The 15,126-nt window shown below is 45.7% G+C and overlaps 1 protein-coding gene across 2 annotated transcripts in view; it reads left to right on the top strand.

Moving 5' to 3' along the window:
* The window catches only part of LPCAT3 (lysophosphatidylcholine acyltransferase 3), a 39,668-nt gene that overhangs the window by 21,702 nt on the left and 2,840 nt on the right, over window positions 1-15,126 (top strand). For both annotated transcript variants that reach the window (XM_049625008.1, XM_049625007.1), the window contains exons 2-7: window positions 11,326-11,433; window positions 11,955-12,061; window positions 12,843-12,936; window positions 13,102-13,139; window positions 13,574-13,752; window positions 14,615-14,723. In XM_049625008.1, the coding sequence (XP_049480965.1) occupies window positions 11,326-11,433; window positions 11,955-12,061; window positions 12,843-12,936; window positions 13,102-13,139; window positions 13,574-13,752; window positions 14,615-14,723 (635 nt within the window). The remainder of the gene's footprint in view (window positions 1-11,325; window positions 11,434-11,954; window positions 12,062-12,842; window positions 12,937-13,101; window positions 13,140-13,573; window positions 13,753-14,614; window positions 14,724-15,126) is intronic.

The raw sequence follows: 15,126 nt of genomic DNA, 5'->3' as shown, positions 1-15,126 counted from the left end.
AATTAATTAATTAATAAGTGCTGAGGGGGAAATAGAAAAGTAAAGCAGAGAAGAACAAGAAGTGTGTGTTGGTGGTGAGTGCTGGTGGGGAGGAGGAGGGAGTGTGTGCAATTTTAGATGGGAAGGTCAGGGAAGGCCTCACTGATAAGGTGACATTTTGGTAAAGACCTGAGGGACTAGAGCTTATCTGTACACAGAGCATTTCAGGCAAGGAACCTACTAATGGTGAGGGCTCTGGGGCTGGACCTGCCCAACTACCTGGACGGGAGAGCCTTGTGGCTGGGGAAGAAGCATGGCGGAGACAGAGATGGGCCAGAGAAAGCTGGGGAGAGCGAACAGGTCTTGTTGGCTTTGCTGAGTGAGATTGGAGGCCTTCTGAGGGTTTGAGCTGAGGAATGAGCTGATCTGATAGAATAGAATCCCTGTGAGTGGGGCACTTGAATGGCTCAGTTGGTTAAGCTACCGGCTCTTGGTTTGGACTCAGTTGTGGGTTCGAGCCCCATGTCAGGCTCTGCACTGCCAGTGCGGAGCCTGCTTGGAATTCTCTCTCTCTCTCTCTCTCTCTCTCTCTCTCTCTCTCTCTCTCTGCCCCTCTCTCCCCTCAATATCTCTGTCTCTCTCTTTTTCTCTCTCTCTCTGTCAAAATAAACTGAAAAAAAAAAAAAAAAAAAAGAATATCCATGGGTGCTGTGTTAGGCTAGACTGAACGAAGGCAAGAGCAGAAGCCAGGAAGTTAGGCGGCAACTATATAATAATACAGGCCAGAGACGGTGTTGGCTTGGACCAGGGGAAGAGGTGGTCAGATTCTGGGCTTGTTTTCAAGGTAGAACAGACAGGATTTGTTGACTGGCTGGGTTGAGGGCGGAACGTGGCTGGGGAGGTCAAGAATGATGGCAGGGTTGCAGGGTTCCAGTCCTAAGGGAGGGAGGGGTGAGTTGCTGTTTGCTGAAGTGGGGCAGGCTAGGGGAGGAGCAGGTTTAGGGAGGAGGGTAGGTCAGCAGTGCCATTTCGGAACCTGTTAAATTTGAGGTGTCTGTTAGGCGTGCCCCTATTCAAAGTGTTGAGTAGTCGATAGCAGTGTGGGGTCCAAGGGAGCAGTCTGTTCTGGAGATGAAAATTGGGGAGAACTCAGCAAATGGGTGGTATTCACAGCCAGGTGACGAGATGAGATCACTGGGCACTTCACTGTTCAAGCAGAGGTGGCCCAATTCCATTTACTGAGCATCTGATGTGTACCAGGCTTAATATACAAACCCTAAGCTAGATACTCATTTTACTGATGAGGCAGGTTAACAGAAACTGAGGACAAAAAGGTTAACAATCAATAAGCCTGAGGCAGCTAGTAAGTAACAACTGAGGTCTGTCTTAACTCCAAAGTGCGCCTTAATTCTAGTAGTACATTGTATTTTGGGAAAAGTGCTGTTGGCAAGCCGAAGTCAGTACCCTTATAAAATAAATATGCTATGAGTCTTCTTTTGAAATGCAGATGGGAAGGAAACCCCTTAGTCATTTGGTTGTCACATGGAATGAAGATTAGATTGAGAAGCTCTGATATCCATTTGCCCCAGAATTTTCTCAGATAACGCCTGCTTTTCCTCCCTCTAACTTTTTTTTTTTTTTTAACAAGAGAAATATGAGCTAAGAAGAGGATTAAGGGTCTGAGGCTACAAAGGGAAAAAAAACCGTTAGCAGGAAGGTGAAAGGAGATGTTTGGCAAACAAAGACTGCCCTGTTTACCTCCCTCTAACTTTATGTGAATGTGTATTTGTATAATTTTGTGCCCACTTACGATATATTAGGCACTGTGCTGAGTACTTTGTATGTGTTGTCCTTACAACAACTCACTGAGGCAGGTGCTATTCCCCCATTTTACAGACGAGGAAACTGATGCTCAAGGTCAAACAGCTGTTAAACATCCATTACTGTTGACCAATCAAGCAAAAGACCTTAATACACAACAAAAATGTAAAGAATGGCACATTATAGTATATAATGACTTACCAAATGAGAGTCTTATTTCTAAGTACCATGGGTTTAAGGCACAAGTCCATAATATACAGGGCCATGAGTTCACTGTGGTCTGAGGTAGCCTTACAAAAGGAAAGAACTGGGTTTTCTAGAATGAGTGGTAGAGGGGTGGTTGGAGAAGGCGTTCCATGCAAAGGGACTGGCATGACCCAAGGTCTAGAGTCAAAAGACCTAAGATATGTTTGGGCAAAATCTGGCAGAGCAGTTTTAGCTGAAGCAGAGAAATGGAAGTTTTAATTAGAAATGTAGTTTAGAAGAGGGACCTTGAGTCTTAGGCTTAGGGACTGGCACTCTGTTGAGTAGTCATCGGGAGTCATTTGGGAGTCATTGGTGTTTTCTGAGCAGGAATTGAAGGAAGAGTACTCTGGTATAGGGCTGCTGGGAGCATGAGTTTCAGGGTGCAGGAGCTTAAGGATGAGTGCTTAAGGGTCTGACCTGCCAGTGGAGCACAGAAGACAAGGTGGTAACAGTGCTGAGATCCTATGGAAAGGAGGGAACTAAGGACAGGGAGGGGGCAAAGCCAGACTCAAGCTTTTGAACGTGGTTGGGTGACCTGGAGAATGATGGCACCATAAATAAAAACAGAAGCCAAGAGAGGGCTCAGTAGAGGGTAAGTTGTGTTTTAGTTAATACAGAATTTCAGATGTCCGGCCAGGAAGTAGGAAATGTGGAACTGAAACTTGAGACGTTAGGATTAAAGATGTGTTTGTCTTTGGCGTGAAGATCCTATTAATGGTGAGAGTAGATGCCATTTCCAGAGAGGCAGCGTAGCGAGCATGGTAAGAGAGTCAACACTGAATCCTGGAGATCAGCCATATTTAGGAGCCAGGAAAAAGCCTTCAGTGAACAAGAAAAAGAAAGATAGGTCGGTGCGATCTATTCAGATTGTAACCGGCCACCTGTCAAAGCAAGCCAAGAAAGTGAGAGTCAACGTTTAGGAACTTTTTTTTTTTTTTTTTTTAACATTTAGGAACTTTTGTAACAGTTTGACAGCCTCACATCATCCAAGCCCATGACTCTGTATTTTACAAAAATATTGGTCCACAACAGGGGGGCGCCTGAGTGGCTCAATTGGTTAAGCATCCGACTTCAGCTCAGGTCATGATCTCGCAGTTCGTGGGTTCAGGCTCCACATTAGGCTCTGTACTAAAAGCTCGGAGCCTGGAGCCTGCTTTGGATTCTGTGTCTCCCTCTGCCTCTGCCCCTCCTCTGCTCACGCTCTCTTGTCTCTCTCAAAAATAAACATTAAAAAAAAATTTTTTTAACAGAAGTATTGGTCCACAAAAAATGGGAAATTTTAAAAACTGGTCTGCACCACCAACTGAGAAGTGCAGGGTTAGACGGTAAGAGGACCAAGAGACCCGCTTTTAGGTATATACCTAAGAGAACAGAAAAATATGTGTTCACACATAAACTTGCATGCAAATGTTCCATAGCAGCCTCATTCATAGTAGCCAGAAGTGGACACAACCTGAATGTCCACCAGCTGGTGAATGAATAAACAAAATGGTGTATGCATAAACGGGATATTATTCAGCCATAAAGAAAGAATAATGCACCGTGCACGTAGCTTAACAAATGGAGAAGCTGAATCACTATATTGTACACCTGAAACTGGTAATCACATAGTATGTCAACTATACTCCAATAAAAAAATGTTAAAAAAAATTTTTTTAATGTTTGTTTTTTTGAAGGAGAGAGAGACAGAGTTTGGGGGGGGGGGGGGGGGGGGCAGAGAGAAAGGGAGACACAGAATCCAAAGCAGGCTCCAGGCTCTGAGCTGTCAGCACAGAGTCCGATGCGGGGCTCGAACCCACAAACCACGAGATCATGACCTGAGCTGAAGTCGGACGCTCAACCGACTGAGCCACCCAGGTGCCCCTAAAAAAATGTTTTTAAAAATGAAGAACTGATATGTGCTATAACATAAATGAACCCTGAAAATATTATGTGAAGTGAAAAAAGCCAGACATAAAAGTCATATTATATGACTCCATTTATATGAAAGCCTTGTAGACAGAAAGTAACCTCTGGTGGTTGCCAGGGTCTGGGAACAGGAGGGAATGGAGAATGACTGGTAACAGATATGTGGTTTCCTTTGGGGAGATGGAAAAATTCTGGAAGTAGATAGTGGGATGTTTGCACAACCTTGTGAATATCCTAAAAACCATTGAATTCCACACTTTTAAACAGCAAAATTTTTTGGTATGTGAATCATACCTCAATAGAAAAAAAAAAAAAAAATACAGGAGGGCGGGTGAGTAAAGCAGGGAGGAATAAAAGGTCCAGATGTGGGCATTATAAGAAGGAAGATTAAGCCAAAACATCATTCCATATATCAGCAGTTCATCAGTTCCCCAAGTGTAGTCCATGAGCCCCGAGGGGTCACTGAGAACCTTAAAATTGTCTTCACTATAATACTAAGATGTTATTGGCCATTTTTACTGCATTGACATTTGATCTGATGGTACAAACAGTGGGTAGACTGCGGGTGCCTTAGCGCCAGTCAGGGCAAGGGCACAGCTGTACCCTCAGTCACTGTATTCTTCCCTGCAGCGCACTCTCAGTCCAAAAAAAAGAAAAAGGCCAGGTTCACTTAAGAATATCCTTGATGAGGGGTGCCTGGGTGGCTCAGTCAGTTAAGCATCCGACTTGGGCTCAGGTCACAATCTCGCAGTTTGTGGGTTCGAGCCCCGCGTCGGGCTCTGTGCTGACAGCTCAAAGCCTGGAGCCTGCTTCGGATTCTGTGTCTCCCCCTCTCTCTACCCCTTCCCTGCTCATGCTGTGTCTCTCTGTCTCTCAATAATAAATAAATGTTAAAAACAAGAATATCCTCGATGAAGCATCAGTTAGTATTAATTTTATTACATCTCAAGCCTTGAGTACACGTCCTCTTAATGTTATATTTGAGGAACTGGGAAATACAAACAAAGCATTTCTTCATCCTGAAGTGCGATGGCATGTGGAGGCCAAGGTCTTGTGTGGTGCTTGAGCTGCGTGTTGAAGTGGCAGCTCCTTTTTTCATTGAACACCATTTTTACTTGAAAGAATGACTGACAGACTGTGGTTGCTGAGACGTGGGCATTTGGCACATAGTTTCTCGAAAATGTACACAGCGAGCCTGTCACTTCAGGGAAAACAACTGACAGTATTTGTAGTCAGTACTGAAATTCAAGCTTTCAAGTGAATATTAGAATTTGGGAAAACTTGTATCTGTTACCATGAGCTTGACAACTTCCCAATACACAAAGGCTTTTCTGCTGGAAATCAGTGGTGATATTAAGAAATATGATTTTAGGGGCACCTGGGTGGCTCAGTCGGTTGAGCGTCCGACTTCGACTCAGGTCACGATCTCGCAGTCCGTGAGTTCGAGCCCCGCGTCGGGCTCTGGGCTGATGGCTGGGAGCCTGGAGCCCTGCTTCCGATTCTGTGTCTCCCTCTCTCTCTCTGCCCCTCCCCCGTTCATGCTCTGTCTCTCTCTGTCTCAAAAATAAATAAACGTTAAAAATTAAAAAAAAAAAAAAGAAAGAAATATGATTTTAGCCGGGGGGCACCCGGGTGGCTCAGTCAGTTAAGCATCCAACTCTCAACCTCAGCTTAGGTCTTGATCTCAGGTTTGTGAGTTTAAGCCCTTAATGAAAAGTTCACTGATATGGTTGCAGATCCCACACTGCCACTTACCCTTAGGAAATTAGTTACTTGTCCAGTTTTGGTATAGTATCAAAGAATAATACTCAGAATGATCTGAAAAGGCTATTAAGATTCTCTTTCCAACTGTATTTCTGTGTGAAGCCAGATTTTCTTCATATGCTTTAACCAAAACAACATATTAACAGACTAAATGCAGAAACAGATTTGAGAATCCTGCTACCTTCCATCTAGCCAGACAAAGGCTAGAAATTTGTAAAAATGTAAAACAATGCCACTGTCCTCATTAAATGGTTTTGTTTGTTTTGGAAAAATATAGTTTTTTTCATTAAAAGTATGTTATATATTATGTAATTGGTTTACTATTTTTTAATGAATTAGTAGTTAAATACTTTAAAATTTTCTTTTATTTATTTATTCATTTACTTACTTATTTAGAGAGAATCCCAAGCAGGTTCCACGCTGTCAGCACAGAGCCCCATGTGGGGCTCAAACTCAAAAACCACAAGATCATGACCTGAGCCTAAATCAAGAGTCGAACACTCAACCCACTGAGCCACCTGGGCACCTCTTATTTACTAATACAGTAGATATTGATAGATAGTATCCATATTAACAAATGTTTTTGAGGTCCTCCGTAATTTTTAAGAGTCTAAAGAGAGCAGAAAGTTTGAACACCACTACAGTATGCTATGGACATTATACCAACTCTTTGTATGGTGCTTGAGGTAGTTTTCTTCTTTGACAAAACTGGTATAAGTATCTGACTAAGCCAACACATCGCAGTTCTGTCTAACTCTGTCTTCTCTCTCACACTTGCCAAAAATGCTCTATATTCCTTTCACCGGGGTAATATGAACCACTGACTGATCAAATGGGGTCATACCATATTCCTCCAGAGTCCAGAAATAGCTATACAGGTTGAAAGTCAAAGAAATTAATCAGACTTGAATACAAACAGCTCATTTTTTTTTTAATGTTTATTTATTTTTGAGAGAGAAAGAGAGAGAGACAGAGTGCAAGTTGGGGAGGGGCAGAGAGAGAGGGAGACACAGAATCCCAAACAGGCTCCAGGCTCTGAGCTGTCAGCACAGAGCCCGATGCGGGGCTCGAACCCATGAACCGTGAGATTATGACCTGAGCTGAAGTCGGACGCTTAACTGATTGAGCCTCCCAGGTGCCCCTAAACAGCTCATTTCTACTTCTTCAAATGAAGCCTCCAAACCTGTAGGATTAACAAGTAATTTCACAACTACCATACAGAGAATAAGGAGTTCCATGACAGTCTAGGTTGTGACAGATCCTAGTTTCTGACTCAAGTGGCGCTTGGACCTGACTGATCCAGTGACTGGAGAGTACAGCTGGAAACGCTCCATGACTGCTGAACCTCTGAAGAGGACCCACTTCAGTGTACTTTGAGGTTCAGAGCATTTTGAATGCCCTAGTTTTTGCTGTTGGAACATTCCCATTCCGGTAGGGGATCCTCAAGGTTTAATATGTGTTAGATCATCATCCTTCATCTGCTAATAGTTTCTGAAGCCCTCCCCACCTTTAAAATGTAATCAAAAAGAAGAAACAGTTACAGTATAGCCAAACAAGTTCTCCTATGCTTCATAAACAGAATACCTGGCTTTAGTAGGCATTTATATAAACATTTGTCAAAGGAACGAGGGAGCCAGCGATCCACAGGATATCTAGGAAATTAACTACTTGCGTGAAGCTGCAAATTTGTTTATAAAACAAACCTCTCTGCATGTTTGGTGCTATTATGGGAAAGACCAGAACCCCCGGCCATCAGTCTTAGAATGTTATTCTCAGGACCTAGTAAGTGCTGCCGGCTTGCTTTCGGATTTTCGTGAGGTGGTGCTTGTTAACCCTTGCCGCACATCACGGTCACTCAGACCTGCCGAATCAGACTCGTGGGTGGGCAGTGAGCGAGGAGTTGCTCTCGTTGGTTTTTAAAGATTCTTCCGGTGATGCAGCCATTACGGTAATCGTCGACTCCCATCAAAAAGCGTTAAGACTCAGAAACAGCTTGAGGGACAACATCCTGTGCCAAACAGCACATCCCTCAAGGGGTGACTGGGCAGCCAGGCCCCAAAGCCCGCTGAGCTGAGTGGCAGCCAAGAGCCAGGTTTGATGTTTACGCTCAAAATCAGCTCTGGGTTGTCCCAGCAACTCGGCTGACACACAGCTCCTTCTTCTCTCTGAGGCTTCATTCCGGGCTTTGCTCTTCTCTGTTAGTACCTCCGTGTCTGTGGTAACCTGGCCTGCTGCCTTCTTTAATTTTTCTGCCAGTTGCTCCATCTTCTTGAGTGTAGGGAACTCAACAACCCCCACCCCGCCCCCCAAATATACCTGAAAACAGGAGGAAGGGGCCTGGAGCGGCCAGAACAGATGTCACCCGGCCTGTGCACTAAGTCTCCTGTAAGGAAAGCACCCAAGACTCTGGCTCTTACATCTTTTTTTTACACCTTTGACAACTTTACACAAAGTTACGGTTTCTAAGGCCTGCAGTAAAGTAGAAATTGGGAAAGGAACTCTACGAAGCTCAAGAAGTGACTCCTGATCCCTGAATAGCAAGGGAGGGGCCATGAAGGCCATAAGAAACAGATACAAGAACTCAGAATGCCGAACAGTGGAGGGCCTACAGGGTCCGAGCAAACGGTTTCACACTCCTCGACAGGTCACAAAGCCATCATGACTGTACTGCAGAATAATTATGGCCCAGATCACCAAGAAAATGTTAAGTATATTCAGGTTAAGGAAGCAGAGTAGTGTGTGTCGTGTTTTGTTTTGTTTTTTTAATTTCAAGCATTCTAAATGGTTTTAGTGCTTCCAGTTGGTTAAAGGTCTTAGTGCCTAAAGAGATAAGCTCTTCACTATCTATAGATGAACTCATTTACCAGTACTCTAGATAATTAAGATCTACCCTATTTATCGCTTCTATTCATTTGTACTCCTGTTTCTAAAACATTAAAAATGAAAAGCAGGGGCGCCTGGGTGGCTCAGTTAAGCCTCCGACTCTTGATTTCTCCTCACGTCATGATCTCACAGTTTGTGGGATTGAGCCCGCATCGGGCTTCACGCTGAGCATGGAGCCTGCTTGGGATTCTCTCTCTCCCTCTCTCTGCTCCTCCCCCTCTCATTCACACGCACTTTCCCTCTCTAAATAAACTTAAAAAAAAAAAATGAGGGGCGCCTGGGTGGCTCAGTAGGTTGGGCGTCCAACATCTGCTCAAGTTATGATCTCGTGGTTCCTGGGTTCAAGCCCTGCGTCGGGCTCTCTTTGTCCAGCTCAGAGCCTGGACCCTGATTCAGATTCTGTCTCTCTCTCTCTCTCTCTCTCTCTCAAAAATAAATACTTTTAAAAAGTAAAAAGCAAAAAATTTAAGGCAGTTGGACCCTATTCTATATACTTTCTAGTACCTGGCTCTGCTTCTTAGCAAAACTTGCTGTAACCTGGTGTTCTGTCCCTGCCCATGTGATATGTAATGAGACTCAATCCTGTTTCTTTGCTCATTCATCTGACTATGAAAGGGTTTATAGATGTCTCCCTCTCCCTTGAGCCTAGTAATCCTATATCACTTCATCTTCTGCTAGCAGGAAAATAAACCATTACAGGGGCACCTGGGTGGTTAAGTCAGCTCAGGTCATGATCTCACGGGTTCGTGAGATTGAGCCCTGCATCGGGCTCTGCACTGACAGTAAGGAGCCTGCTTGGGATTCTCTCTCCCTCTCTCTCTGCCCCTCCCCCTGCTTGCTCTCTCTCAGAATAAATAAACTTTAAAAAAGAAAGAGAATAAACCATTACGTGCCACCTCCTTCCTCATTATATGCTCTATAATCAGAATACCTGGCATAGAGTAGGCATTTAACAAACATCTGTCAAATGAATGAGCCCGTGATCCATAGACCATCTGCAGAATTAACTACTTGCAAGCAGCTGTAAATTTGTTAAAGAGCCTAGCCCATGATGAAAACAGCAATCAAAGAACATCAGCAAGTCCTAGCACCAAGAAGATCAAATAGTTGACACACTGTTCCATGAAAAAACCAGGATACACAAATACCCGAACTGTGTTGGTAAATTAAAAGAAAAAAACGGGGAAAAGGACTAGGAGGACATAGGCCAATATAAAACATGATTATCCATTTTTCTATTCGCTTAATAAATAATCGAGCACTTTCTTTGTGTCCAACACGTTCCTAAGCATCTCAGAGTTAACCACGCATACCAGCATACTGCCCACGAAAAACTAACTGCAACCTATAATTTGACAGCAAGAGGTGCAGCAACTATAAATCATGAGCAGCTCAGGAACACTAATTATGCAATGATAGGATATGTGAAGTGTCCTTCCAGAAAGACGTGGGGATTCCAGTTCTCTGCACGTGCTCTGCTGCAGGAGGAGTATTTCCGGGCACGTTAGCCAGACTTCTTGATAGAACGCTTCCTGACCGGGGCGCCTGGGTGGCTCAATCAGTGAGGCGTCCGACTTCAGCTCAGGTCATGATCTCACGGTTCATGGGTTCGAGCCCCACGTCAGGCTCTGTGCTGACAGCTCAGAGCCTGGAGCCTGCTTTAGATTGTGTGTCTCCCTCTCTCTCTGCTCCTCCCTTGCTCACACTCTGTCTCTCTCTCTCTCTCAAAAACAAATAAACATTAAAAAAAAAAAAAAAAAGTAGAACGCTCCTTGACAGAACACTGAATGTGTAGTAAAGCCATGGAACATACTGATTGTAGTTCAGAAATACCAAATGTTATTGACCCTTTTTAATTCCGTAAGCTGCCTTTCGCCATGCCTAATCAGTTTATGACCCAGCAGAGACCCCTTGTAGTTCCGTCATCGTGGCCCTGGGACTATACTCGGAATCACAGCTTTAGATGACATTTCCCCAGGATATTTACATGGATTTATAACACAGTTGATGCCCAGACCTCAGTATGTGAGGAGTCTACAACTGTATGTGCAGTCAGTAATCCCATTTTGTAGCCTGGTTTTAATTTATATTTATCCTCTTAATAGTGTTAATAGGCTGACATTACTCTGCTAACAGGACAGGTGATGAAATCATAATCGAGCATAAAGGTGTAAACTAGCATCTCAGGGCATCGTTAGGCACCCTTAATTCCTTGTGTCATTTAGAAAAACGCAAGAGAAAATTCCTAGCAATATTTAATAGGCTATAAAGGAAACCTAGTCTTAGGACCCAATTTTGTATTGCCTCAGTATAAAATTCATATCTTTAGTTTAAAATTTTTTGTGTGTGTTTTATTTATTTTTGAGAGAGAGAGAGAGAGAGAGAGTACGAGCAGGGGAGGGGCAGAGAGAGAGGGAGACTCAGAATCCGAAGCAGGCTTCAGGCTCTGAGCTGTCAGCACAGAGCTCGAAGCCACGAACTGCGAGATCATGACCTGAGCAGAAATTGGACACTTAACCGACGGGGCCACCCAGGTGCCCCCATATCTTCAGTTTTAAGTTTGTATTTACAAAGCAAATTTTGATTCTTGGATACTGTTCTCTGCTGTCATCCACATAAGGGACGTATTTTCCACTCTGGGCTGCATTTCATGCCAGAGAAACTTCCAAAACCGGGAGGGCATCAGGCATGCGTGACCCTCTGACTGATTTTTCTCCCCTCTAGGTTACCCCATGGCTGTATTTTATCGGCGTTACCTTTACTTCAAGGACAGCTACCTCATCCATCTCTTCCACGCCTTTACAGGCCTCTCAATTGCTTATTTTAACTTTGGTGAGTGAACTTGGCAGTAGCACGGCGATTGGAGGGAAGCTGGGAAGGAACAGGCTTAAACAGAGTTTCTGGAGAGAGTGTGATGGCTAGGGAAGTTAATAACGCTCTGCTTGCAAAGAGAGGGTTTGTATGCACAGGACCAGAGCTTAATTTTCCTTTTCCGTGCATCCCTTTCCCAGATAACATTTTGAGAGTGCTTGGTTACCTTTGCCAGCCCCCCATCATTTCCTCTGCTGGGGCTGTAACTGGATGAAAGATGCAAGCAGCCTTCTTCAGGAGCATCCCTTTAGCTCAAACACTCAGAAATGCAGCAACGCCCTGACGATCCCTTATATGTATACAGTTCATTTCCTTCCCTCCCGCCAAGATCTGAGTCTCTTTGAAAAGAAAAAAATCCTAATACCAAAGGTTTTTTCTTTAAATATTCTCTTTGTGTTTAGAAGTCTCAGCACAGGTGAGAATGCGAAAAAACAAAAACAAAACCACCACAGGCTAAAATTTGCTGTCCTCTCCGCCTCCAGGAAATCAGCTCTACCACTCCCTGCTGTGTGTTGGACTTCAGTTCCTCATCCTTCGACTGATGGGCCGCACTGTCACTGCCGTCCTCACTACATTTTGCTTCCAGATGGTAAACGCCTCTCCCTCGGCAGCTCAGACCACAGCCAACAGCCGTTCGGGGGAGGGGGGAGGTCGGGGACTGTGGCGCAGAAAAAGTGAACTAGGAGACCCGATTTCTAGTCCTTTCTCCCGACATCTCTCCGCAGCATGGCTTCAGGTAGGTCACTCTTCACAGGTGCCAGGCGCCCCATCTGCAGGTTGCAGTGACGATGACCTGAACAGCTGAGCCCTTGCACAGGACTGCGCCATTCATGTTCTTTGGTTTTGACCAGGACTACCCAGCTAGCTGTCCAGGAGGGGTGTCGCGTAAAGGCCAGGCAGAAAACCAGCTGAGACTGAGCTACGGACTCTAAGCTCCAAATTCTCGGTTGAGCCCTCATTCTGCTGAGAAGCCTTGAGCATTCCCCTCCATGGGTTCAGTTTCTTCCATGTATAGGAACTTAAAGCCTTTAGGGCCCCTGGGTGGCTCAGTTGGTTAAGCGTCCGACTTCAGCTCAGGTCGTGATCTCAACGGTTCATGAGTTTGAGCCCCACATCAGGCTGTCTGCTGTCAGCAGGGCCTGATTTGGATCCTCTGTTCCTCCCACCTCTCTCTGCCCCTTCCCCGCTCACGTTCTCTCTTTCTCAAAAATGAATAAACAATTTTTTTTTTAATTTAAAAGATCAAACTTAAAAGCCTTTAAGGAGGAGACCAAGAGAAGGGGAAAATGAAAGAATACAGTGGATTTTAGAGCAGGGAGAAAATAAAGAAATCCTAGCTGGTGATGGAATAAATTCTTCCCCCTCCCTAGGCCTACCTTCTTGCCGGATATTATTACACAGCCACTGGCAACTATGATATCAAGTGGACAATGCCACATTGTGTCCTGACCTTGAAGCTGATTGGTGAGTGCTGGCTCATTGCCTTCCCCTTTTACCCCTAGGCTCTTCCCCGTCTGACCGTAAACTTACTCTGTGTTCCCCAGTCCGCTCCTGGCTACACTCAGTCCACAGGCCACCTCCTCAGTGGTCTCTCCCCCTGCTCTACCCACACCTTCTCTCTCTGCTCAGGTCTGGCTGTTGACTACTTTGACGGAGGGAAGGATCAGGTAAGTCCCCATTCCTCTGCAGAGAGGTTAAGGAATTGAACCAGAGGGAAGGAGAAAGGCTGTTGTAATCAAAAGACTGGACCCAGATGCCAGGGGCAGAGCCTCTACCTCATCCCCGGCCTGTGTGAGTTCTGTTTCAGATAGCACTGAGCACGGATCAGCAAATCTAATTTGCCCGGATCCAGCTCTCGCACAAAGTCCAGAGATCAGTGCCAGCATGGCGTTTGGAAAAGCAGCAGCCACTTGTTGCTAAGTTACCCCTGCACATACTCATTTCCACGTGAGGCAATTACTCTTCTCCATGTCACGCCCTCAAAGAGACGGCTATTTGAAGAACCCCAGTTCAGTGGGGTCCCAGGGTGGGGAACACGCAGACTGGCTCTTGGGGGGAGATTCAAGGCTATCCTGAACCATTCATTCTCTTCTCGGCATAGAATTCCTTGTCCTCTGAGCAACAGAAATATGCCATACGGGGTGTCCCTTCCCTGCTGGAAGTTGCTGGTTTCTCCTACTTCTATGGGGCCTTCTTGGTAGGGCCCCAGTTCTCAATGAACCACTACATGAAGCTGGTGCAGGGACAGCTGACTGACATACCAGGGAAGATACCAAACAGGTAATTGCCCCTCTTGGTCAAGACCTCTGTATAGGTGATCTCACCCAATACAAAGCCACTTCTAGGTGCCTTCCTGCAGGCCAGCCCTGGCTGCGTTCTCCAGCACGGCCCCGGCTCACAGGCCTATGCCGCACAGGCCCTGGACTGTCGTAACGGGCGCTCCGTACCTGCTCAGCGCGGGTGGCGGGCCCATTTCAGCGTAGGCTACTTCCAGCCAGCCATTCCGACCCTGTAGTACAAACGTAAAAATTCGCTTTTATGCCACAGGATTTTGCCTGAACAGTCACATCCCTGCCTTTAAAACCCATTTTCTTGGTTTAAAAGAAAAGATTGTTAAATATATAAAAATGTGTGTGTGTATGTGTGTGTGTATATATATATATGTGTGTATATATATATATCACAGTAGAAAATTGAAAAGTTACCAGAAAAATCCTTTTCCTGAGAACGTGTCTAGCCTGTGTTTGGGCCTCGATTCAACCAGGGTAGGAAGGAGCAGACTGAGAATTGGTCATCCTCCAGTCCTCCGCACTGGATTTTCGGTCCCAGTGTGGACGGAGGCGGTTGGTGAGGCCGTGAGATGTGTAGGAGCCCTGAGGGGGAAGCACCACAGACTCATCCACACCGCTCCCCTGCCCACCCTGCCCGCCCCTGTGACTCGCAGGGTCTCGCGTTCACCATTGCCCAAAGCCAACCACAGAGAGCTGTCTTTCCCTGAGACTGAATAAAGGCTCTGGACGGAGAGCCACTCGTCCTCCTCCAGGCGGATAGCCACACTCTGAAACCCCTCTCTCCGTAATTTAAGGTCAGAGGGCGAAGGGAATAGCCTCTGTCCGTTGTGACCTTGCTTGTTCCTTTCCAGCACCATACCTGCTCTCAAGCGCCTGAGTCTGGGCCTTGTCTACCTAGTGGGCTACACTCTGCTTAGCCCCCACATCACAGAAGACTATCTCCTCACTGAAGACTATGAAGTGAGTGCTTACTAATGGAGCAGCAGTGTGACTGCATCAGAGGTAGAAATGGACAGGCAAGGATCCCTGTAGATAGCCAAGAAGCGGGTAACACCATCTACAAATGCATGTTGGTTTCGCTCTAGATCTGTGAGAGTTGGTGTCAATGCCAGCCGGGCCGCGACATGTTCATCAGCCAGCACTGAACGACCTCCGCGGGCACAGGGCTGTGCCAGGTGCACTGTTAGCACCCCTTACCTCCCTCTGGAGCAGCTCTTAGCCTGATTTATTACAGCCAAGTGACTCCTTGGAGCAGAGCAGCTTTTGGTCCTCTCCAGCCTGTTTTCTTCTCTTGATAGATTGGGGGCTTCTAGGGAATTCAAAAACCAAGGGAGGGGGAAGTGCTGGCTTTTGCTCCTGCCCA

This window comes from Panthera uncia, chromosome B4 (assembly GCF_023721935.1).
Source record: "Panthera uncia isolate 11264 chromosome B4, Puncia_PCG_1.0, whole genome shotgun sequence".
Lineage (NCBI taxonomy): Eukaryota > Metazoa > Chordata > Mammalia > Carnivora > Felidae > Panthera > Panthera uncia.
The sequence above is the reverse complement of the archived record's forward strand: the minus strand, read 5'-3'. Positions and strand labels throughout refer to the sequence as shown.